The sequence below is a fragment of the Trachemys scripta genome, chromosome 3 (genome assembly GCF_013100865.1).
Source record: "Trachemys scripta elegans isolate TJP31775 chromosome 3, CAS_Tse_1.0, whole genome shotgun sequence".
NCBI classification, from domain to species: Eukaryota; Metazoa; Chordata; order Testudines; family Emydidae; genus Trachemys; species Trachemys scripta.
The window spans coordinates 201,184,039-201,208,797 of record NC_048300.1 but is presented as its reverse complement, the minus strand read 5'-3'; the positions used below and the strand labels follow the sequence as shown (position 1 = coordinate 201,208,797).

Genomic DNA, 24,759 nt, shown 5'->3' with positions numbered 1-24,759 from the left:
GCCTTCCCCTGCCTGACCCTTCCAACCCCCCACTCCAGCCTCCCCCCCCCCCGGTTCCGAAAGCCTCGTTCACGTGTCCCAAGTGTGACCCCCGAGTCACGTGTCACTTCCGAAACCTGCCCCACCTGCCCTGGGCCCGTCCCCGCAGCCTGGGCGAGTGTGAGCCCGAAGCCGCGCCGGCCTGGCTCCGGCAATGCCCACCTGGGTCCCTGGCGCCGCTCAGTACCTGGGATCCACTAAACCAACCAGGCGTCCGGCGGCACCTTACAGACTAACCCATTTATTTGGGCATCAGCTTTCGTGCTTCTGAAGAAGTGAGGTTTTTACCCACGAAAGCTGATGCCCAAATAAATCTGTTAGTCTTTAAGGTGCCACCCGACTCCTGGTTGTTTCTGTAGATACAGACTAACACGGCTACCCCCGATACCTGATATGATCCACTGGTCACCATCTAGAAACACAGAAACGCCAGCACCGGCCTTGTGCCAGCCGGAAGAGGTTTGGTTACGGGTCTTAGAGCCACCCAACAATAAGATGCCTCCGGCAAAGATGTGACTGAAAATGCACCCGTGTGTGGAGGGCCAGCGCTTGTGGTGTCAGTGGTGCACAGCGCCAGCCGTGAACGTCACCTCTGGTGAGTTCATTTGAGGTTATGCACTGATCGGCCTAGGCCCTGGACATCAAAGCTAAATTAAGGTTAAAGACCAAAACAAGCAGGAAACTAATTATATTCATATTGCTAGGAGCCTATTACCAGATCCCCCAGGCACAAGTAATATCACTTCCTAGGAAAGGCGCAAGCGGCCCCCCTCTTCCTTCTGAGGTGGTTATTTCCAAGAACAGCAATGCTGGGAGCAGCTAATTAGTGTGTGGGGAGAAGGCTGGCAGAGGGAGACAAGGCTTGCAACACGCCCTGAGGCTTGGAAGACTCGCTGAGCCCAATTTCTGTTGGCTGCGCAAGAGTTATGCAAGGCAAAGTAAGAATTCAGGTTCTCATAGCAACCTCTGCAACCCACACGGCATGGATCAGTGCGGATTTGGAGCGCTGGTTAGGTCTGCCGAGCGCTTCCTTCATCTGTGCTGCATGTGCTCCGTGGGTGAGCGCGCCCCGCCGTGCGGAACTGGCGTGTTCCTTCTGCAACATGCTGACCAGCTCCTCGGCTGGTGGGGATGGGTATAAACGTCCTGATGTCCAAGGGGCTAGTGCTGGCTTGTGCCAGCTGAGGAGCTGGCCCTCGCTGGGTTTTGGGGGAGCTCCAAACCATAGGCCTTGTCCACACAGGCCTTCCTGCGCAAGCCGTCCCACTCTGCCTCTGGTGCCGCTCCGCCAGCGGGAGTGCCAGCGTAGATCAGCCATTGGTGTTTTCACTGCCTCGCTCTCTAGACCTCCAACTCTGCTCAGATCAGGACACGCTGGTTAAAATGCCAGGGCCAGCTGTCGTCCTGTCCACACCAGCCCCCCCATCATTGCTGTTATGGGTGGAGCTGCACCTGGGCTAGCGAAGTTGGGAAAGTTTTGGAACTAAGCTTCGGTTAGACACAGCCCTGGATGGTCGCGATGGGAGTTCGATCCTCCGGCCCAGTGCAGGTTTATCGGGCTTCCAGCCTTGGGTACTCTAAAGCCACGTTTTAACGTTATTTTGACCCAACGGAATTATAACGTGGTTACTACTTGGCTGTGTGGACAGAAAAAACAAACAGCCCCCCCCCCCCCCCCGTAACCCCTTTATACTTTACCCATATAAGGGAGCCGTTGTTTAACCTCATCTGTATCGAAGATAAAACAGGTTTCCTCGCATGGTTGTAACGTGTGTTTTCTTGTCTCCCTCCTGGCAATCCAGCTGCTATTTCTGTAGCTTAGACAGAGCTCCACGTTTGTGTCTGATTTCAACACTCCCACTCTTGCCCCAGCTTCCTAGTTTAAAGACACTCCTGTAACCTCTGGGTAACCCGCCCAAGCCTGTTTGCCCAGAAACAAGCGCCCAGGCTTCTTAGGGGTAACCCACCCTCAGTGCCTGGGGGAACCCGCCTGGCTCAGCTGAAGGCATTTGGGAGCTTGATCACCTCAAGTTTCTTCTGTGTCCAGAGGTGTCCCAGTCCCTGGGGGCGTAAGCCCCCGGGGCTCTTTGCGCTCTCTTGTGCTGGTGTGTTGAGCTTTCTGGAGGTTTTGCGCCTCAGGAGCCGTTTGGGTGAAGCACATTTTATTTCTCTGCCCTGCCCAGGCACCTGGCTTTAAAAACGAATGCATTTCTACTCGTTTTCGTTCACTGGCATGATTCGGTTAAACCAAAATATCAGTGCTTGTACCGGTGCAGTAGAACATCAGAGTTACCAACACCAGAGTTACAAACTGACCATTCAACCACACACCACATTTGGCACTGGAAGTACATAATCAGGCAGCAGCAGAGACAAAAAAAAGAAAGCAAAGCAAATACAGTACAATACTGTGTTAAACATAAACTACTAGAATAAAATAAAGGGAAAACAGCATTTTTTTTTTCAAGTTTCAAAGCTGCATTAAGTCAATGTTCAGTTGTAAACTTTTGAAAGAATACCCGTAACGTTTTGGTCAGAGTTACGAACAACCTGCATTCCCGAGGGGTCCGTAACTCTGAGATTCTACTGTACTGATTGACTCCTAGCATGAGCGCCCAGCTGGGGAAACGAAGGTGAATTCTCTCAAATGTGTCAGCAAAACAGTTGGTAAAGACCAACTGGTTTGTGTTGTTTGTAGGGACTGTTTAAAAGCCTCTGTCAGAAGTCCCTCACTAGAAACTGCTAAGGGCACTGAAGGGAGTCATGGAGCAAGGGGTAAGGTTCTGTGGTGGGTCGGTGACTGGCTACAAGATGGGACTAGACGGTCGATTTTCAGCATGGCCAAGGGGGCACAGAGCATGCCGCAGTGTTCTAACCTAGGGCTGGTTTTTAGTATAGTCATTAGTTAACTGGAAAATGGGGTGAGCAGCCAGGTAGCAAAAACCACAGCGGACATACAGGGTTGGCCAAGATTAGAGAAGACTGTGAGGAACTAGCAGGGGTGCCATTTGGGGGGGGGGCAGGGGATGCTCTAGCCTCTCCCCCCCCCCCCGAGTTTCGTAGAGGAGGCCTACTCACCCTAGCCCCAGACAGAACTCTTAACTGCAACAGCTTGGGTGTGATATGTGATGAGTTCGGAAGCTGGGAGCAGCACAGCCTTTGGGGCAGGGAGTTCGGTTATAAACAGAGGCAGGGTGATTAAGATAACAAAAGGCTTGTCATTAAAGTAAATTAAGTATCGTTAGATGATCCTGAAAGCATTGCCAGGCACTTCAGTTGAAAGACAGGAAACAAAGGGTAGGAATACATGCTCAGTTTTCAGAATGGAGAGAGGTAAATAGTGGTGTCCCCCAGGGATCTGTACTGGGCCCAGTCCTAGTCAACATATTCATAAATGATCTGGAAAAAGGGGATAACAGAGAGGTGGCAAAATTTTCATACTCAAGATAGGTTTCAGAGCAGTAGCCGTGTTAGTCTGTATCCACAAAAAGAACAGGAGTACTTGTGGCACCTTAGAGACTAACAAATTTAGTTAAGTCCAAAGCAGACAGCAAAGAGGTACAAAGGGATCTCTCAGAACTGGGTGACTGGGCAACACAATGGCAGAAGAAATTCAGTGTTGATAAATGCAAAGTAATGCACTTGGCAAAATATGATCCCAACTATACATGCAAAATGATGGGGTCTAAATTAGCTGAACCCGTCAATAAAGCGATCTTGGCGTCATTGTGGATAGTTCTCTGCAAACACCTGTGCAGTGGCAATTAAAAAAGCTAACAAAATATTGGGAATCATTAGGAAGGGGATAGATAATAAGAGAAAAATATCATATTGCCTCTCTATAAATCCATGGTACGCCCACACCTTGAATACTGCGTGCAGATGTGGTCACCCCATGTCAAAGAAGATCTGTTGGAAAAGGTACAGAAAAGGGCAGAAGAAATGATGAAGGGTACAGAACACCTTCTGTATGAGGAGAGATTAATCAGACTGGGACTTTTCCGCTTGGAACAGAGACGACTAAAGGGGAATATAATAGAGGTCTGTACAATCATGACTGATGTGGAGAAAGTAAATAAGGAAGTGTTATTTACTCCTCATAACACAAGAACTAGGGGTCACCCAATCAAATTAATAGGCAGCAGATTTAAAACGAACAAAAAAAGTGTTTCTTCACAGTCAACTCTTTGCCAGGGGATGTTGTGAAGGCCAAAACTGTAACAGGGTTCCAATAAGAGCTAGATAAGTTCGTGGAGAATAGGTCCATCAATGGCTATTAGCCAGGAGGGGCAGGGATGGTGTCCCTAGCCTCTGTTTGCCAGAAGCTGGGAATGGGCGACAGGGGATGGATCACTTGGTGATTACCTGTTCTGTTCATTCCCTCTGGGGCACCTGGCATTGGCCACTGTTGGAAGAGAGGATACTGGGCTAGATGGACCTTTGGTCTTACCCAGTATGGCCGTTCTAATGTTCTTATATAGAACCCAGATGTATCTGCTCCCTGCTGTAACCCACAAACCCCGCTCTCCTCCTGGAGCTGGGATAGAACCCAGGAGTCCTGACGGGGTCTCTCTCTCTCTCTCTGGAGCTAGTAATAAAGTAAGAATATACATTAAACTTTTAAACCTAACCAGCATCCCTTAAGTGAGTTGCCACAAGATGTCAGAACATGTTATTAGAGTTGAGTGGGGTTAAATTTTTTTTTTAATATATATAAAGGAATTAGATACAGGGTTCCTGTCAGCTAATTGCTAAATTACCTGCCAAAAAACTAGAGTTTTCAAGTGCCTACGTGGTCCAGGAATCACGGTTAAAGTTGCCCCCCTACCAAAATCTGAAATGGCGCCGCTGGGACCTAGAAAGACCTAGCCAAGCTAGGTGAACGGGCAACACCACGGCAGATGAAATTCACTGCCAACCTGCAGAGCACGGCACTTTGGAACGATCCATTTGAGCGATTTAGTCACGTGTCTGGATTCTAGATCAATTGTCACCGCTCAGACAAAGAGCTGGCTGTTATTTCAGCAGAGCAGTGGCAATCTCCGCTCCATGCAGAGCCCAGAAAAGCCTGTGAGGTGTTAGTGGGCACGAAGAGTTCTGTAATGACCCAGCAGATATCGCACTGACACGGTGTGTCGGGTGTGCCTCGCCCTGAATAGTGTGTTCAGGTCTGGTCAGCCTGGCCCATCAGTTCAGTAGCACATACCGAGGGAGTTCAGGGACTGGTGGCCAATTAGAGGCCAGCAGGGACGTCTGTGGGAGGTGAGACTGAGACTGTTTAGTTTAGAGAGGAGACGAATGAGAGCGGACAGGATAGAGGTATAAGAACTGACTGGCACAGGGAAGGTAAATTTGCTGCTCCTGTTTATCCTCTTGCCCAATGCAAGAGCAAGGGGACATTTAGTGACATTGAAAGGCAGCAGAAGTTGAAAATTGACAAAGGAAATACAGTGTGCCACAATGCCAAATGAGCATGTGGAACTCATTGCCACATGGCAATATTGAGTCCAGGAGCTTTACAGAATTCAGAAAAAGATTAAACCCTTGTGTCTAATGAGAGCATCCAACGTTACATTAGACAGGATAATTAAATATAATTGTGGAAACGGTAAATTCTGCCTCAGGCCCTGAACCAATGGCTAGCTGATAGCAATCACAAAGACATTTCCCCTAGAAGCAGGTTATTTGCAATCTATGACATAGTTTCTTGTACTTCCATTGAAGTAACTGGTACTGCCGCTGATGGAGAGAGGGTATCGGACGAGAGGAACCACTGCTCAGACCTAGTATGGCAACTCCTAAATTCCTCTGTCAGCAGTGACTCGAAAATGCGCCGTCCCCGGGCAAGGGGCAGGGCTGTAAGGGCAGGATGTTGCTGGCGCAGAAGATGCTAACATGGTGACAATTTGGGATTTCAGGCCCCAGTGACGTTTGAGGATGTCGCAGTCTATTTCTCGCCGGAGGAGTGGAAGGAGTTAGCGGAATGGCAGAAAGAACTGTACTGGGACGTGATGAAGGAGAATTATGAGCTCGTCACCTCGCTAGGTAAAGAGACACGTTTGTGCTACTGGGGGCCGTGCGGCGCATGAAAAGCCAGGTCACCAGACAGTTACATGGGGTTCTCCCTGCATGGAGTGGGTGAGAATTGTATCTCTGACGATTCTCAGCTCCTGGGGGAATGAACAGGCAGGGAAGCGTCTGCTAGCGAGGCCCTGCAGTCTCATTTTTAAGTGTTGTTCATTTCCTAGACAAAATACCCCAGGCTGCAGTTAAGCTGGTGCATGCCTGGATAACTTTAGGGTGTTGTAAACCACCCCAGGAGTTCTGAATCCAGGAAATTCAAAGCTAAGTTTATACTTAAAAGAAATCTAAAGCAGCTAAGGTAAGAAACATACAGTGAAGGCTCAGAACACCTTAACTCTGCCCTCCAGTGAGGTCACGCAATGGCCGCAGTGTTATGAGTAAAGGCACTTCAGTATTTGTGGTTCCGGAAGAGAAACTGGTTTTAAAAGACACATTAGATGTCATCCGTCCCCCCCGTCACCTCCCCCCCATGATGTCATGCCACGTGACACGGTGACAGTCAGAACCCCAATCGCTCCATTTTTCTTTCTTTTGGAAGAAAAGGTTCTTGGTGTCAGAAAGTGGGTGGCAGAACTGGACGCTGAAGCCAGTTGATAGCAACGGTAACGATCAGGCTGTAACCGAGGGCGAGCAGAAACCAGCCAGCCGGCACACGGACCAGAACGCTCCACTTCCCCGTGAGGATTCACCCTCAGCAAGTTTGTAGATGACACCAAATTGGGAGGAGTGGTAGATACGCTGGAGGGTAGGGAGAGGATACAGAGAGACCTAGACAAATTAGAGGACTGGTCTAAAAGAAATCTGATGAGGTTCAACAAGGACAAGTGCAGAGTCCTGCACTAGGACAGAAGAATCCCATGCACTGCTACAGACTAGGGACTGAATGGCTAGGTAGCAGTTCTGCAGAAAAGTACCTAGGGGTCACAGTGGTCGAGAAGCTGGATATGAATCAACAGTGTGTCCTTGTTGCCAAAAAGGCTAACGGCATTTTGGGCTGTATAAGTAGGGGCATTGCCAGCAGCTCGAGGGACGTGATCGTTCCCCTTTATTCGACATTGGTGAGGCATCATCTGGAGTTCTCTGTCCAGTTTTGGGCCCCACACTACAAGAAGGATGTGGACAAATTGGAAAGAGTCCAGCGGAGGGCAACAAAAATGATTAGGGGGCTGGAGCACATGACTTATGAGGAGAGGCTGAGGGAACTGGGGTTGTTTAGTCTGCAAAAGAGAAGAAGGAGGGGGGATTTGATAGCTGCTTTCAACTACCTGAAAGGGGGTTCCAAAGAGGATGGATCTAGACTGTTCTCAGTGGTGGCAGATGACAGAACAAGGAGTAATGGTCTCAAGTTGCAGTGGGGGAGGTTTAGGTTGGATATTAGGAAACACTTTTTCACTAGGAGGGTGGTGAAGCACTGGAATGGGTTACCTAGGGAGGTGGTGGGATCTCCTTCCTTAGAGGTTTTTAAGGCCCGGCTTGACAAAGCCCTGGCTGGGATGATTTAGTTGGGGATTGGTCCTGCTTTGAGCAGGGGGTTGGACTAGATACCTCCTGAGGTCCCTTCCAACCCTGATATTCTATGATTCGCATCAGAAGGGTGTAGGAGTTTGGAGGGAGGGGTTCTGTGGCGTTCGGGTGCTCAGAGAGAGAGGGAGTTCCCTGCCTAGGATGCTGGGTAGAGGGAAGAGAATGGGAAATGGAAAGAGAGGGATCTGGCAGACAGGTGATTAGGGAGGAGCTGGAGTTAGGGTGCCAAGGGGTTGAAGCAAACTCCCTGAGTAGGTGCCGCTCCTCTGAGTCAGTTGCTCCTGCTCACATGAAGACCGAGCTGGGCCGTAGGCAGGGGCTGAGCTGGGCCGGACATTGAATGCAAGGGAAGGCAGTCGGGAATTCCTGCTGGAAGGCAGTGCAGAGAGCTGGAACTGGGGAAGGTACCAGGGTTCGAGGTGGCTAGAGCTGTTGGAGAAGATGATTTAAGCAACGCTTGAGACTGCAGCCAGTTTGATATGGGTCACCACATTCCCTGAACCGCGCTGGCAGGACCCATTTTCCCCCACAGCCCGTCTGAACCTCACGCCCGCTACCCAGATGCCATGAGAGCGGCGCGGGCAGCTCCGTGTGTGTAGGAACCATAGCTTCTCCTGGTACAAGGACAAGGGCATGCCATGAAATCGAAAGGGACCTGCGAAGGGCTGCACTCAGCCCAAGTGCACCTTCTTGGGGCTGGGCATGGGCCGTAGCTTTTGCCCCATATGGGCCCCCCTGTCCGCCCCCGCTCTCTCATTGCGACTCAGTGTGCTCCCTCTTCGTGACCTGCCCCTGCAGCCTGGTCACTGCACAGTCCCCCGTCCCAGGGTATCAAAGTCCGACCGGACGAGCTGCCTCAGAACATCCCCCAATCCACCTCGAGGTCCTGGGCCACTCCCCAGCGGCAGGTCAGGGAACCGCAGCCGGCCTGCAGCTCTGGGCTCCAGCCCGGGGACCCTCTGACAAACAATCCAGCATTGCTCAGTCTCAGTCCCGGCTTCCTGCCCCCTGCCCCATCTCCTGGTCTGTCTCTGGGTTCACCAGGAGAGCGTCCTCCGCTCCCCATGGCAGATTCACCTCTCTCGGCCCCGAGCCCAGGGCTGGCTCCCCTCCCCCGTACTTCCTCCTTAACGTCTAGTGAGTGACTGCCGGCCCGCAGCCGGCTTTACAGCTCCTCCCCAGCTGGGTCTGCCAAACCCTGACTCCCCTTCAGCTGCAGCAGATAAGGTTCATTGGTTCTTTCTGGCCACATTAGCCTGCTCAGGGCTTGGGTGGGTGAACGTCCCCTCCCAGTCCCTCGCGCAGTGAATAATGCCACAGGCTCTCCCAGAGGCCACAGAGCCGAGCCGGATTCGAAATGTGACTGGGCACCTGACAGATGGGCAGAGCCCCGGTTACGTTAGGTAGGAGTGAAAACGGAAGGGATATAAACCCCTTGCGGCACACAAGCCAACCCCCAGGGCGTTAGGAACAATCTTTCCCTACAGGCAGCGTATTCTGATGGTCCTCGCCCCTTCCTCTGGAGCCAGTGTGATCAGTCACGGTCCGACAGGAGAGGGGACTGGATAGATGACGGTCTGATCCAGCCTGGCGACTCCTGTGTGCTTGAATGTTTCCACGAGCCGGTTTCGGAGCTGGCAGATTTCAGCGGAAGCTGATAGAGCTTTATCCCCCAGCTTGTGACCTGGCCGCTGGGTGCAGGCGTGCCCAAGGGGAAGTGGAAGTAGCCGGGCAGTGAGGCAGTCAGGGAATGGGAGCTGATGCACATTACAGGGGATGTAACCAGCAGGAGGATTGGGGAGAAAGCTGCTCCCACTTAAAGACTTTGGTCTCAGCGGAGAGTAGGTGAAGTTTCCCCAGGACAGTACCAGCAGCATGGAAGCCCGGGGTTCACTTGAAGGTCATGGGGCTTCCAATAAGTACATAAAGTGATTTCCCAGGAACTCTGGGGTGGGGGGGATCAGCAGCTAGCGTTTCCTCCTCCGATCCCCTGCTGAGGGAGCCCGGCTGCAGTGAGGCTGATCCAGCCATGCTGCTGACAGTGGCTAGGCAGATGCTGAGCTAAGACTGCTGCTTATTGTGTGCCCCCGTGCTCGAAATCTCATCCCCTCCCGCCCCGTAGCCCCATGTGTTTGTCTCCCCCAGCTGTTGTGTCTTGATACAACCTAGAGTGGGAGCAGTCTGGGGCAGGGTCTCTTCACCACATGTCTTATTCAGTGCCTGGCAAAATGGGACCCTGGTCCTTGACTGCGTCCCTGGGTGCTGCTGCTATACATACTGTAACGCTCCCAACCGTGACCAACCTCAGCGCAGCCTGTTAAGAACTAGGGTACAAACCGCAGCCAGACTCCAGCTGTGTGTCTGTTAGTCCTCAGCTGAGACATGGGAGACGTGGGCCCAAGCAGGGACCCGGCCTGTCCACATCACACAAATAATCCATAATCATTCTGAGATTCCAGCTGTGGTTCTCCCAGGGAGGTGTGACAGCCCCTGGGAGTTTGCAATTAATAGAAACTTTTGTTTACACAAGAAACGTTTCTTTTGCCACCATCACATGGAATAACATCTGGTCTGTTGTTTTTTCTCTAGTAGATGATGAGATTGTGAATGAAAGTATGGAGGAGAAGAATCAGGAGGAAGATGCTGAAAACCTGCTTCCAGTCAAGACCTTTTCAGTGAAACCTGAAGAGAAAGTTTCCCAAAGTTCAGTAAAGGTGAAAAACTGCCTGGGTCAGAGCAAACTCCAGACAACGCAGAGAAACTCTGCAGGGAACACACAAGGGCTATCCACAAACAGCACGGCTCAGCAGAAAGTCCAGTTGACGGAGAGACCGGACGCCCTTCAGGAATGCAAGCGAAGCTGTGTGGAGAAGACAGATCTCCTGATACGACAGAGGAACCACAAGAGGGAGAGGCCGTTTCCCTGCAGCGAGTGTGGGAAATGCTTCTCTCAGAAAGGGGACCTGAAGATCCACCTGAGAATCCACACGGGGGAGCGGCCGTACACGTGCACCGAGTGCGGGAAAAGCTTCACCCAGCGGGGATACCTGAAGATTCACCTGAGGCTGCACACGGGGGAGAAGCCCTTTCCGTGCACCGAATGCGGGAAACGGTTCCCGTCGAAGGGGGATCTCAAAATGCACCAGAGGAAGCACACGGGGGAGCGGCCCTTTCTGTGCAGTGAGTGTGGGAAGAGCTTCACTCGCAAGGTGGACCTCAAAGTCCACCAGAGGAAGCACACGGGGGAGAGGCCCTTTGCTTGCACCGAGTGCGGGAAGAGTTTTACTTCCAAGGGCTATCTCAAGATACACCTGGGACAACACAAGGGGAAGAGGCCGTTCACGTGTCTGGAGTGCGGGAAAAGCTTCATTTCCAAGGGCTCCCTCAAGGCGCACCAGAGAATCCACACGGGCGAGACGCCCTTCACGTGCACCGAGTGTGCGAAGAGCTTCACCACCAAGGGCTATCTCAAGATACACCAGAGGCTGCACACGGGGGAGACCCCGTATCCCTGCGCCGAGTGCAGGAAGCGCTTCACCACCAAGGGCTATCTGAAGATACACCAGAAAATCCACACGGACGGGACCCCCTTCATCTGCAGTGATTGCGGGAAGAGCTTTGCCACCATGCGATATCTCAAGATGCATCAGAGAAGCCACACGGGGGAGACCACGTTCACCTGCGCGGAGTGTGGGGAGAGCTTCGCCCAGAAGGGCTATCTCCGCATCCACCAGCGGATGCACACAGGGGAGGGCCTGTACACCTGCTCTGACTGTGGGAAAAGCTTCACTGCCAAGTACCTGCGGATCCACCAGCGAATGCACACGGGAGAGCGGCCCTTCACTTGCACGGAGTGTGGGAAAAGCTTCACTGCCGAGGGGTCTCTGAAAATCCACCTCAAGATTCACAGCAGGGTGCTGCTGAGTATATGCACTGACTGCGGGAAAAGCTTCTCCTCCATGCGCTATCTCAAGGTGCACCAGAAAACCCATTCCCAAGAGCCAGCGATGCTACCCGGCGAAAGGGGGGACGGTTTCCCGCAGAAGGCGCTTGCCGCTGTCCCTCAGAAAGCCCACAGAGAAATGATCTCATTTACCTGCCAGGACTGCGGGAAAAGCTTCTGCCAGAAGTCTAATTTAATAACGCACCAGAAAGCCCACGCGCAGGAGAGACAGGTTCTCACACACAGGCCCAGCGCCGGCCCTGCAGCCGCTCCACCGACATCCGTGAAGTTGCACCCAGTGAATTTGGCTCAGGAAGTTTTAAGAGCAGGGAAAGATCATCTCGACCCAAATCCCTATCCCCTGGTCATGGATTTAAAGCCCAGCTTCCCGTTTGCTCTGCAGACCTGTCCACTTTCCCCAGGAGTAAATCTAGGTGTCTCTTGAGCTCCCATGGCATCCCGCTCCTGCTGACGATGTATCCCGTGTGGTTATTGTTACCTTTTGCATGGTGTAGCTCTGCCCAGGTTCCTCCATGTGCTTCCAATTCCTAACCCTCCCCTATTGCACCCTTCCAAGGTAGCGGCAGTGCCCCAGGTCGGGACTCACAAGAGCCTTACATGCTACCACGTCCTTTGGTTTTTCCTCCTCTTCTATCCACGCAGCATAGCATCTGGTCTGGCTTTTTTTCTGCAGCTTTGCATTGAGCGGGTGGCTTCAATGATTTTATCACAATAAACCCCACTCGCGTGCTGGGCGACTAGAGATCCTGAGCATAGATCCCCTCCCTTGCTCGCTCGCTCACACACTGATTTCATTGCACTGCGTTTCCGATCAGTCAGTGCAGTCACCTACACGAGCCAAATCCGTTACTACCCAGTGCCCAGATCCGTATCATCTCCTCTGACTCTCTTTTTAGCATCACGTACAAACCCTGAGCTGTGGGGCTGTATTCATTCCACGTAGAACTTCCTTGGAGGTACACCGGGGTGAACTGGGACTTTTCAGAAGCCTCCATAGGACGGCAGAGGCTGTAGAATCAACCCCGAGCCGCTCCACTCATCATCCAGTCTGTTGCCCCCCATTGACTCCTGTTCCGGGAGTGCCGAGTGTTAGAGAAAGTTCACTGAAAACCCACGTTAGCGTAACAGATGAGCAAACCGCAGAGGCCAGGAACCAGCAACTTGTGCTCAGTGCACGGAAAGATCCCTCTGGAGGAGAAAGGGCAGAACTTGGCAGCAAGCCCAGGCCAGAAAGAACAAATGTTGGCTCTGGTCGTGGTGGAAGAGCAGCGTGTGAGAAGATCCACCTTCAAGGCCAAGGGAGACGTTGCACACGCAGCCGTCTGATGTATGGGGAGGGAGAAAAGCCAAAGTCACTGAAATGGCGCCGGGGAGCCCGTGACATTCATCCAGTTAGGTCCCCCTTTATTCTACAGCAGGGAATGTGTGAGGGGTAAACAGCAGAAGAGCTGCTGGTAAGGGGTCCAGGCTAACTCCCTGGAGAAGGTGGAAGAGACTACAAGGATCACAATAATTGTAGCTGGAAAACAGCTGTGAGATCATCGAAGCGAATATGTGCCTGAGACCTGCCCCCAGCCAGCTTCCTTCATTTCTGCCTCTGTGTTTTAGGAGGCTCTGCTTCCCCGCGCTCCTGGGGGACAGCGGCTGAGGAGGAGACATTCTGCCCCTTTCTCAGGTTTATTCCCACAGCAGCTGACGTTGTGCCAGGCTCCCCTGGAAATTTGCAGTTACTAACTCTGGGCTTTATCCCTGTGGGACAGGCCAAGCAGTAGCGTCCTGTAGGGGCCCTGTACTGAGACAGCCTCTGGGGATAGGGCTGGCTTTCACTCATTCTCCGAGCCAGGCCTCTCCTGTGTCAGCGCCGCGTGGTGTGTCCTGGGGCCTGGAGCAGCTTCCTGCTCTGGGAGGCGGTGTTCAGAGGGTCGGGTGTTCTGGCTGGTGCTCAGGGTCTCTCTTCCTGATATGGAAATTCTCTCCCACGCGAAGCTTGTGGCTTCTCACACTTCCCAGGAGTTTTTAACACCAATGGTGAGCACCTGTCCTGCAGGTTCCAGGGCTTGGCGAGCTGGTTCTCCCTCCTCCGTCACTGCTGCACAGGAATCGTTTGGGGCGTCCTTGATGTCACGCACCTCGGGAGCTGCCTTTGCTCAGTGCGCCTGTGGATGTTTATGGCTCAAGACCGCTCACATGCTCATGTGATACTGGCAGTGCTGCTGAGTAGGTAGGGCTGGGAGCCGGGGACCTCAGGGTTCTAACGGGCTCGGCTCCTGATTCCCTGTGTGGCCTTGAGTCACCGCCCCGCTCTGTGCTCTGGTTTCCCTTCTGTACAAGGCAGGTGGGGCCAGCTCTCCGACCGCAACATGGAGCTAGTTACTCTGGCTCACAGCCCTGCGTGCCGAGCGTCCCTCTGAGAGGACACAGAGACGATCTCGCTGGGGAAAATGGGTCACGCGCGGTCCTCCAATCTCGAGGGTTCAAGGCCTGACGTGTACTGGCTCCAGGGACGGGAAGCCAGGACTTTCACCTCTGACACTGGCTCAGTATGTGACCATGGAGATGTCACATTACCCACTCTATGCCTCAGTTTCCCTGTCTGGAACTAGGGCTGTGAGGACTAATGTTGATATTTTGCTTTGAGATGCACTGCTGAACGGCACTAGAGACAGGCCGAGTATTATCCTCACTAAGTAATCTCTGCGGGAGAGGTTTGCTTCACTGCTCCCAGTTCCTATGGGCACTTTCGACATGTGTTTTCCTAAGGTGCAGTTACCAAGGGATCTGGGCACTAAACCCACAAATGAATAAAAAACGAGCATCCTGCCTTCCCCTCAACTGAACTAGTCACAGAGGACAAGTGGTAACGCAACAGGTGGCAGAATGAGTTCCTTGGAGCGGCTGGGTCTTGCTGTAAAGGAAATACTACGGCCAGTCTAGCTTCCTCCTCCTCGGTAGCTTGGGGAGTCGGCCACCCCAGGACTGTGAACAGATTCACCTGACACCCGGCCTGGTTCCATAGATTGGCACTGAGCTGCTCTGCAACAAGAGATGAGGGGTAGGACTAGCAGGCAGGGGGCGAAAGACACCATGGGTCAGATTCTCAGCTGCAGTAAATCAGCGTAGGGCTCCTGAATTCAATGGCACTATGCCAGTTCCCCCCGAGAATCCGGCCCCACGCTTCTGAACCCAGGAGAGCCTCACATGGAGCCCTGTGACGGACATCCTGCCTCCCCTACCATCCCTGGCTTGGTGTACAATCAAAATATTAAAGACACTGCCACTAATGTATGGCAGAAAGGCCAAGGCCAAATAAAACTCTGCTACCCCATTGACTGCCGTTAGGTTGTACAGATGTAACTGGCCAACATTTGGTTCGCTCTGTGCACATAAATACCATTGATCAGCTAGACAGGGCAAGCCTGGACTCCGAAAACGAGTCTGGGCACCTGCTGCGTATTTCCATGCACGTTGGATGAGGCTGGGAGCAGGGAGGACAGGGCATAGGACAAAAAGGGGGGGTTAATGGATTACAGATTGTTTTAATAAGCCCTAACTGAGTCCTCCTCCTCAAAGGAAACCTGCACAACGCTTTCAAAAGACGAGCCTGGGAGCTTAAATCCCTAACTCTGCTAGACACGAAAACTCATGGGCTGAACAGAGACACTGGAGTCATGGCTTATTACAACAATCTGTAACCGACTAACCGCTGCTGTTTGTCCTATGACCGCAGAGGTGCTAACGGGACACTCTGCCTTGCATGGTCCCTTGCAGAATACACTAACTGCTTATGCCAGGCAATCCGTCCCAGTTGGCGTTTAGCTGTGACGCTCCCAGTACGGTGCCCAGAGCTGAACAAGAGCTCTGGGCAGGTCTACCCTTAAAACACTGCCTCAGTGCCGCTGTAGTGTGTAAGTGACGCTGCTCCTGTGCCGATGGGAAAGGCCTCTCCCATCGGCGTAGTTAACCCACCTCCCCGAGAGGCGGTAGCTGTGTTGGTGGGAGAAACTCTCCTGCTGACATAGAGCTGTCCACACGGGGGCGTTAGGTGTGGATTTTTCACACCCTGAGTGACGTGTTTATACCGATATAGGTCTGCAGTATAGACCAGACCTCTGTGCAGCTCGAAAGCTTGTCTCTCCCCAACAGAAGTTGGTCCAATACAAGATATTACCTCCCCACCTACACTAGAGGGTGAAATTCACCCCGTGCAGAGCACCAGCACAAGGCCTATGTCCCACCTCAGCCTCTGTGCTGCCCTCTGCCCCGGAGGGGACTTTCACCTCTGATGAGTGTTAGACCCAAAGGACGGATGATTCCAGGAGCTAGATAAATGAGGTTGAAAGGACCAGACGTAGGCATTAAAGAACAGCCTATGGGTGCTGTGGGGAGCCTCAGACATGCTACCCCAATGAACCGCCTGGCTATCGGGAGTTAAGGCACCAGCAGAGAACAGCCAGATGCTATGGGGGCAGGGCAGGGCAGACAAGACAATTCCATCAGTGCAGAGCAGAGAAAGGAAGCTCAGTAGGACTGACATAGACTCGACGAGTGCTGGGTTTGAGAAATCCTTTGGTCAGAGAGGGAAATTAGTTGAATATTGAATTTGCTCCATTTACAAAGAGCCGTTACAGCAAATATAGAAAGTGGATGTTAATATTCTAATATGGAGAAAAGGCCATAAATTCAGGCGACTGAATGATGGGTTTTGAAGGACACGTGGTTTTAAAGCCTCATCAGCGTAAATCTTAAAAAGAAGACAAGCTCTGGGAAAGCCCCAGGATGTAAGAACTTAAGATCCTCTGTGGTTTCTCCTTTTAAGTTGATCTGTGGATCTTAAAGGTAAAGTTTTGGTATCTAAATCTTTCCAGCAAGGGTCTGGAGATGCCTCAAGCAATGAGAAGTGACTCCGAGGAAATGGCAGGACCAGACTCCAGAAGCCCGTCTGGGTTACAGTAAATGGAACATGGGTTAAACAAGATGGTAAGAAGCAGCAGAAGAGGGTGAACTGCCAAAAGTCGGAGCAGACTCTGAGCGTGCGTGTGAGGAAAACGGGAACATTGAGCTCGGTAGCTGTGATTCCTGACGCGTCACTTTTCTTGTCCTGGAGGAAACACAGCATAAAGCCATTTGATGCCTTAACGTAATGGGCTCGATCAGTCCTTGAAACTGAAGTGGCCTCTTTGTGAGTTTGCTTGAGGATGACTTCCGAGGTTCAGAAAGGGGTCACGATGGTTTCCAGTGTCTTCAGTGTTTGACGAGTGATTTCTGGTTTTTCTATTTTACTGTTGCAGGGACTCCATGATAAGGGGCCAAACCCGTTCTCATGTACAACAGTGTAAATTCCACAGGGAGGATCAGGCCAATGTCCATTGAGGCCAATGTAAGGGCTCCCACTGACTTCCACAGCACTGGATCAGGCCTGAACTCCGCAGCAGTCAGGAAGTTGCTCTATAATTCAGTTGCTACGTGGAAGAGTGGAATCTGGCCCCAGGGTGTTAATTTTTCTTGCCAAAGAGGGGATAGGAGAAATGTGTTCCTTTAACCTACTGAGAAGGTGAGGCAAGGAGTTTTAAACAGAAACATTTGAATGTAAATACGAAGAGGACACATCGCATGGGTCTCTGATTTGAATTGTTTTCTTTTCATGCCTTGTATTGTCGGTCTCTCTACAAGGTAAACAGGGAGAGGCTGGGTAAAGCCAGGCCCAGGCGTGCCTCTGTTGGAATCAGTGGGACAGGCTTTCGCTTTTCATTCTGATCCTTGGGATTTGTTTTCCAGGTGTGATCACAGGTTTTCCAAGTATGGGTCTAGTTATTTCGTCTGACCAAGTACGGGTTTGGGCTACACAGTTGCACTGTGAGAATCAGAGAGAAAGGGGAAAGTCAGATTTAGGGTCCTATTATCTTCATTGCTCAGCCAGGAAGGGGATTAGGGGAACAAAGCCCCCAAACATGTCAATGTGATGATGTCCACTTTCCACCCAAGCCAGAGGAACCCTTTCCCATGTGGTAGCTTGCTGCAGGGTTTAGAGCTAGATTGGGGGGAAAAGTCCTTTATTTCCACTATGGTATTTTATAGTGCTAGAACTTTTTGCAAAGGATATAAAAACTAGTTCTGTGCAGGCTGTTAGAGTAGGAGAGCACAAACATGTCTGCTTCTGCGGTGGTGTTGAGTCTATAAAGCTACCATTCCCAACGTTACACAGAACATGAAATAGAATTGAACAAAATTTCAGGTTCTGGGGTAAAGTAGGTCTGAACTATTGGCACTTAATTATCTTCCTAAGCAAAATAATTAACTAATTTTATAAGGAATGAACATATTCCTTACAAGAGAATTTGTATATTTATTACATTCTTTTTGTTGATTGCTTTGAAGATAGATCTCAGAAGAAAAGGTCTGCAAATCTTAGACTGCTACAATCTGTATAATTTAGATGAACATTTTGATTTTTTTCCTTTTGTCAATCAACGTCACCAATAAAGGCTTGTTTATTTTAGAGACTACGTAGGTACAGGCTGGTAACTTTGTATAGGGTGGAAAACACTCAAACATTAAGAAAGATTATCTTAACAAAATCTGAAAGGGACACAGTATTATGGGATGTAAAATGGCATGAACTCCAGCTGGATAACCCAGCGCGCGGTGGCCATGGGAATATGACGACTGCAGCCTTAGACTGTACTACAGTCACATGGCAAACTCAAAGACAGACCTCAAGAAGATACAGCCACACTTGATGCATGGAAATTCTACCAAGATATGGGACGGGGGCTGGAGCAGCAGTTGGCTCTGTCTTATATACAGAGTAATATTTCTGAGCCTGCTATGGTGCAGGTACTTTTGGTGTTTAGGCTCCATTGCTCAGTGTGTACTAATAATGAAACACAGGAAAGGTGAATTCCTCATGGTAAACATGCAAAAGAAAATAACATTTGTCTATACATATAAGGTAATCATGGCATCCATGTCTCGTGTATTCGGCTATTCTGTAAGCATAATTTATGCCTGTTGATGACTTTATTTAATCTTTGGTTCTTTTTTTGCTTCTTTGCTTGTTTGTTCTTCTCTATATTTCTAAATAAAGAGGAAAGAAAAAATGAAGGAGGAAAAATCAAAATCTCTGTTGGGTGCGAGTGTAACAGATAAAATAGCCGTTCGTGCGGCATTTAACGTAGTGCCACATGTGCCGATTAAAAACAAGCACTGTACAGTATCAAGGAAGTGCACGTTACGTGGATTAAGACTACAAGAAGGATTTCCCCACACTACAAGAAGGATGTGGAAAAATTGGAAAGAGTCCAGCAGAAGGCAACAAAAACGATTCGGGGGCTGGAGCACATGACTTATGAAGAGAGGCTGAGGGAACTGGGATTGTTTAGTCTCCAGAAGAGAAGAGTGAGGGGGGATTTGATAGCAGCCTTCAACTATCTGAAGGGGGGTTCCAAAGAGGATGGAGCTCGGCTGTTCTCAGTGGTGGCAGATGACAGGACAAGGAGCAATGGTCTCAAGTTGCAGTGGGGGAGGTCCAGATTGGATATTAGGAAAAACTATTTCACGAGGAGGGTGGTGAAACACTGGAATGCGTTACCTAGGGAGGTGGTGGAGTCTCCTTCCTTGGAGGTTTTTAAGGCCCGGCTTGACAAAGCCGTGGCTGGGATGATTTAGTTGGGAATAGCTCCTGCTTTGAGCAGGGGGTTGGACTAGATGACCTCTTGAGGTCCCTTCCAACCCTGATATTCTATGATTCTAAGAGCTGGCCGGTTAACAGATCTCAGAAAGTACTTGCCAATGAAGAATCATTGAGTGGGAATGTTTCTAATGCCATTCTGGAGGAATTGGCACTAGGGTTGATGCTATTTAATATTTTCAGCAATGATCAGGAGTCAATATAAAATCACCACTGATAACATTTGCAGGTGACATGGCAATGGATGATGAGAGGCCAGCAATACAGAATCCCTGGGCAAGCTGGGCCCATTCAAACAAAATGGATTTTAAGATGGCCAAATATAAAGTGCTCGATGTAAGAACAAGAAATGCTGGCCTTACCTCCAGACAGGGGGACTGGATTCTGGGAAGCAGTGACTCTGGAAAGGGTCTAGAGCTGAGAGTGGACAAGTGATTGGCCATGAGCTCCCAGTGTGACACTGAGGCAAAAGGGGCTAATGTGAGGTGGGATCTGAGTTACTACAGAGAAGTCTTTCCTGGGTGCTGGCTGGTGAGTTTTGCCCACATGCTCAGGGTTTAGCTGATCGCCATATTTGGGGTCGGGAAGGAATTTTCCTCCAGGGCAGATTGGCAGAAGCCCTGGGGGTTTTTCGCCTTCCTCTGCAGCGTGGGGCACGGGTCACTTGCTGGAGGATTCTCCGCACCTTGAAGTCTTTAAACCACAAGTTGAGGACTTCAATAACTCAGACATAGGTTAGGGGTTTGATACAGGAGTGGGTGGGTGAGATTCTGTGGCCTGCATTGTGCAGGAGATCAGACTAGATGATTGTAATGGTCCCTTCTGACCTTAAAGTCTATGATTCTATGGTCCTTGGATGTATAAACGGGAGGCGTGAGGAGGTGATTTGACCTCTGTACACAACCCTGGTGAGACTGAAGCTGGAATCCTTTGGACAGTTCTGGTGTCCATATTTTTTAAAAGATGTAGAACAGTTGGAGAGGGTGTAGACTATGGGGGACAACTAATGAAAAACCACCAGCAGCTTCCTTCTCCTCACGGGCACACGACCGGGACCAGCCTCGGTTTCCCTCACCCAGTAAATTAATCAGGCCCTCCAGCTCAACTGAACCGTTTGGTGGGAATGACAGCCCACCCACCCACCCCCTGCCATCATGGTCATGCCCCGTCCCCCCACTCGTCGCATACTTCCCCTTGCAAGGTCTTCTAGCGCAAACACCCCAGCCTCTAGCCCAGGGGTTCTCAAAGTGGGGGGTCAGGATCCCTCAGGGGGTCTTGAGGTTATTACATGGGGGGTCGTGAGCTGTCAGCTGCCACCCCAAACCCCGCTTTGCATCCAGCTTTTATAATGGTAAATATATAAAAAAGTGTTTTTAATTTATATGGGGGGGGTCGCACTCAGAGTCTTGCTGTGTGAAAGGGGTCACCAACCACTGCCATAGGTCCATTGCCAGGCTCTCCCCAGACGCCCCTAGGCCTTTCCACGCTACACCCCACCCCTAAAGGCGTGTTCTCCCCTACTAGCTCACCGAACTGAGCACCAGAGCGCGCCTATATAGACAGCGCCCCTTCCCAGCATCCCTTGCTATAGATCCCATCAGCCCCAGGAACTGCAAGTCCCAGAAGGACATTGGCATTGGCCCAGGAAGCCAGCCACGTTGGGCCCATAGTCTGCCATAAAGGGCCAGCATGCCCCGTTATCCTTCCCGCCAGGCGTCCTCAGCGCAGGGTCAGGCCGTACACCACAGGGCCATTGGACCTGAGCGAACACGCACAGCCCCAGAGAGCTTTGTACACAGGACGTCTTTATTAAACGTTTGCTCCTGCAGCAGGAAGGGACATGGGCTCTGCGCTGGGATTTTGTCCCAGGAAAGAGACACAGGCCTTCTGCACTAGCCCGTTACCCGGCATCCCCTGGGCACTGGGAACACGCAGCATGGCGGAGTGGCCACCTTTGGGATTTGCAAACAGGGATTCCCATTTTCTAATCCTGGAGCTGCCGCTGGCCCCTGAACACGTGAGCACGTCACACACCCCAAACTGTGCCACGCGCCTGGCCTGGCACTTTTACCCCCCTCCCCATGTGACGGAGCCAGGCTGTGATGTCTGCACAGCAGCGTGAAGTCGCCATGTGTGAGCTCAACGTGCCACGCACCGTTGGTTCGCCTCCGTCCAGACGCATTCGGCATCAAGACTCTCACACAGCGTCACTTGTTCCATCACGTCCGTGTCTATCCAGTGAGCTGCCTGGGTTACGCGCCGCGGTTCACTGACGTTACTGGTGGGTGTGACCCAAGGGTGAAAGTAATTTAACGGACTTACCGGTACGCCGGAGTCCTGAGCACAGGGCGGGGCCTCAACCAGAAGGGGTGGGATCATTAGAGCCCTGGGCCCTTTAAATCGCCGCTGGAGCCCCAGGGGTCCCAGCCACCTCCACTAACCGGGGGCTCCGGCAGCGGGGCGCTGGCGGCTGCTCCGGTACCGGCTTACTTCCACCTCTGGTGTGACCTACACAGGCTGCCCACAGGCAAACACAACGCCCATCAAGGCCCGGATTAACTTTCTGTGGACCAGGCGCCAAACATATTTGTGGGCCCCCAGGGATGAGGGGCCGGCCAGGGACAATGGGGCATGGCATGGGGGGGGAGGGTCGGTTCCCAGAGCCAGGGGCCAGCCGGGGGCAATGAGGCACTGGGCATGGGGAGTCGTGAGTGGGGTCTGTATGGGGGGGAGGGGGCTGGGGGGTCTCTTATGTGGGGTTGGGGGCAGTGAGTCTGTGTGGCGCTGTGCTGGCGAGCTGTGTGCGGTGGGGGGGGTCTCTCTATGGGGCTGGGCTGGGGGGTCCTGAGGAGCTGTGTGTGGGGGGGTGACATTGGGAGCTGTGTGTAGGGTGGGACAGGCTGTCTGGGGTCCCAGGAGGCCAGTCTCTCTCTCTCTCTGCGGGGCTGGGGGCAGTGGATCTCTGTGGGGCTGGGTTTTGGGGGTTCCATAGGGGGCTGGGCTGGGGGGTCCCAGGAGCTGTGTGTGTGGGAGTCCCGGCGGGGGGGGGGGGGTGTCTCTCTCTCTCTCTGTGGGGCCGGCCAAGGCTCTGTCTGATATGGAAACAGCCAGGCTTGGCCCTGCCTCCCGCCCGGCCAGGAGGAGGGACACGGGGAGGGACCAGGAGGAGGGACCCGGGGAGGGACCCGCCCTCGAGACGCCAGGGCTGTTATGGGGGCCCTCTGAGGAGGGGGGGGGGGGGGGGGCCCAGCGCTGTGGCCCCACGGTAAGCCTGGTACTGCCTGACCCTTCACACACTGGGGAGGGCTCGTGCGTCGCCCAGGGCCGAGCCGAACGTCTGTCGGCGTCGCTGGTACCTTTGTCGGGTGCCTTTCGGAGCCTCAAGAGATTCTGGAGACCAGCCGGGCACGGGCATTCGCCTCAGAAGTCAGCACGTCCCTGCCGGGAGCTGCAGCCTGGGCCCTTCCCGCCAGGTCTCCTAGAGCCTGTTAGTTGTTGGGCCGGGCTCCGCCGGAGACGCTCGTCTATCGTGCAGTTAGCAGGGGCTGCCGCTGCTCCCATTGACGGGAATTCGTCTGCTCTGCGACCCAGTGGGTCACGCTCAGTGGCTCCATCACCGCTCCTGGGCTTCCGGCTGGCCCCAAACGCCTTCCCTGTCCTCACTGGCTAGAAGGCTGCGCCGTTCTGCTCTGGCACAGGCCTCACCCCGGTGACGGATAATAAATCACTGCCAGGCAGGGCTAGCACAGGGGATCATCCGACATCGCGGCTAGCACAGAATGCAGCACTGACTGGCTACCAGCTGGCCTCTGGGTGTAATTCAATTCCTGCTCTCTCTTGCCTGGTGTTACGTGGGGCTCATCCCTCTGGTGTCCGAGCACCAGTAACCAGAGCTGAACGGCCTGGGATCCTGCTCTCCCATAGGTCCCTCCTGCCCGCCAGCCATGTTGCTGTACTTGCAATTGGCTGGCATGGGTTCTTCCTCCGTCCCCAGGGCTGACCCCTCCGCTGGAGACGGGTGGCGAGACATTCCCAGTGGCTGGTCTCTCTGCCCCGGGCACGTTCCACCCCAGCGTCCAAGGGGAAGTGGAGCCTCCCAGAGCTGGTGCAACCCCACTGCAAAGGGCAGGCCAGCAAGAGCAGGACGATGGGCCTCCAGGGGCAGGGCCCAGACACCTGTCAAAATTCCAGGGAGCCCCATGGTGCCCGAGGGAGCAGGCTGGGGGCAGCTTAGCCTCCAGTGAACCTCTCCCCCCGCACACTGACTTCTAAGCCATAGCTTTAATACAGGGCTGTCAAACTATTACAAACATTCATTGTGATTAATTGCAAGATTAAAAAAAAAATTGCAATTAATCGCAGTTTTAATTGCACTATTGAACAATACTAGAATACCATTTATTTAAATCTTTTTGGAGGTTTTCTATATTTTCCAATATGTTGATTTCAATTATAACACAGAATACAAAGTGTACAGTGCTCACTTTATATTATTATTTTTATTACAAATATTTGCACTGCAAAAAACAAAAGAAATAGAAGTTTTCATTTCACCTCATACAAGTACTGCAGTGAAATCTTTTAATCGTGAAAGTGCAACCTACAAATGTAGAATTGGGTTTTTTACATAACTGCACTCAGAAATAAAACAATGTAAAACTCTAGAGTTACAGGTCCACTCAGCCCTACTTCTTGTTCAGCCAGTCGCTCAGACAAACAACAACAGAGGGTCCTGTGGCACCTTTGAGACTAAGAGAAGTATTGGGAGCATAAGCTTTCGTGGGTAAGAACCTCACTTCTTGCATCTGAAGAAGTGAGGTTCTTACCCACGGAAGCTTATGCTCCCAGTACTTCTGTTAGTCTCAAAGGTGCCACAGGACCCTCTGTTGCTTTTTACAGATTCAGACTAACACGGCTACCCCTCTGATATCAGACAAACAAGTTTGTTTACATTTGCAGGAGATCATGCTGCCCACTTCTTATTTACAATGTCACCTGAAAGTGAGAACAGGCGTTCGCAGGGCACTTTTGTAGCCAGCATTGCAAGATATTTACATGCCAGATATGCTAAAAATTCATATGCCCCTTCGTGCTTCAGCCACCATTCCAGAGGACATGCTTCCACAATAAAGAGATTGCACTACAGTACTTGTATGAGGTGAATTGAAAAATACTATTTCTTTTGTCATTTTTACAGTGCAAATACTTGTAATAAAAATAATATAAAGTGAGCACTGTACATTTTGTATTCTGTGTTGTAATTGAAATCAACATATTTGAAAATATAGAAAAATCTCCAAAAATAGTTATAATACATTTAAATTGGCATTCAGTGCAATTAAAACTGCAATTAATCATGATTCATTTTTTTAATCGAGTTAATTTTTTTGAGTTAATCGCGTGAGTTAACTGTGATTGAGTGACAGCCCTGTTTTAACACAGAATCAGAGAATATCAGGGT

The 24,759-nt window shown here is 51.6% G+C and overlaps 1 protein-coding gene across 2 annotated transcripts; it reads left to right on the top strand.

Annotated features, from left to right (window-relative positions):
• The first annotated feature begins 477 nt into the window (after positions 1–477).
• On the top strand, positions 478–18,114 carry LOC117875471 (gastrula zinc finger protein XlCGF57.1-like). 2 transcript variants are annotated; one of them, XM_034766854.1, is made up of 3 exons: positions 478–634; positions 5,958–6,084; positions 10,240–18,114. In XM_034766854.1, exons 2-3 carry the CDS (start codon positions 6,051–6,053, stop codon positions 12,033–12,035), a joined length of 1,830 nt encoding a protein of 609 aa, XP_034622745.1. In that variant the 5' UTR covers positions 478–634; positions 5,958–6,050; the 3' UTR covers positions 12,036–18,114. The 2 variants fall into 2 exon arrangements, with proteins under 2 accessions (XP_034622745.1, XP_034622744.1); XM_034766853.1 differs by having other exon boundaries at positions 480–634; positions 10,237–18,114.
• Positions 18,115–24,759: the final 6,645 nt, after the last annotated feature.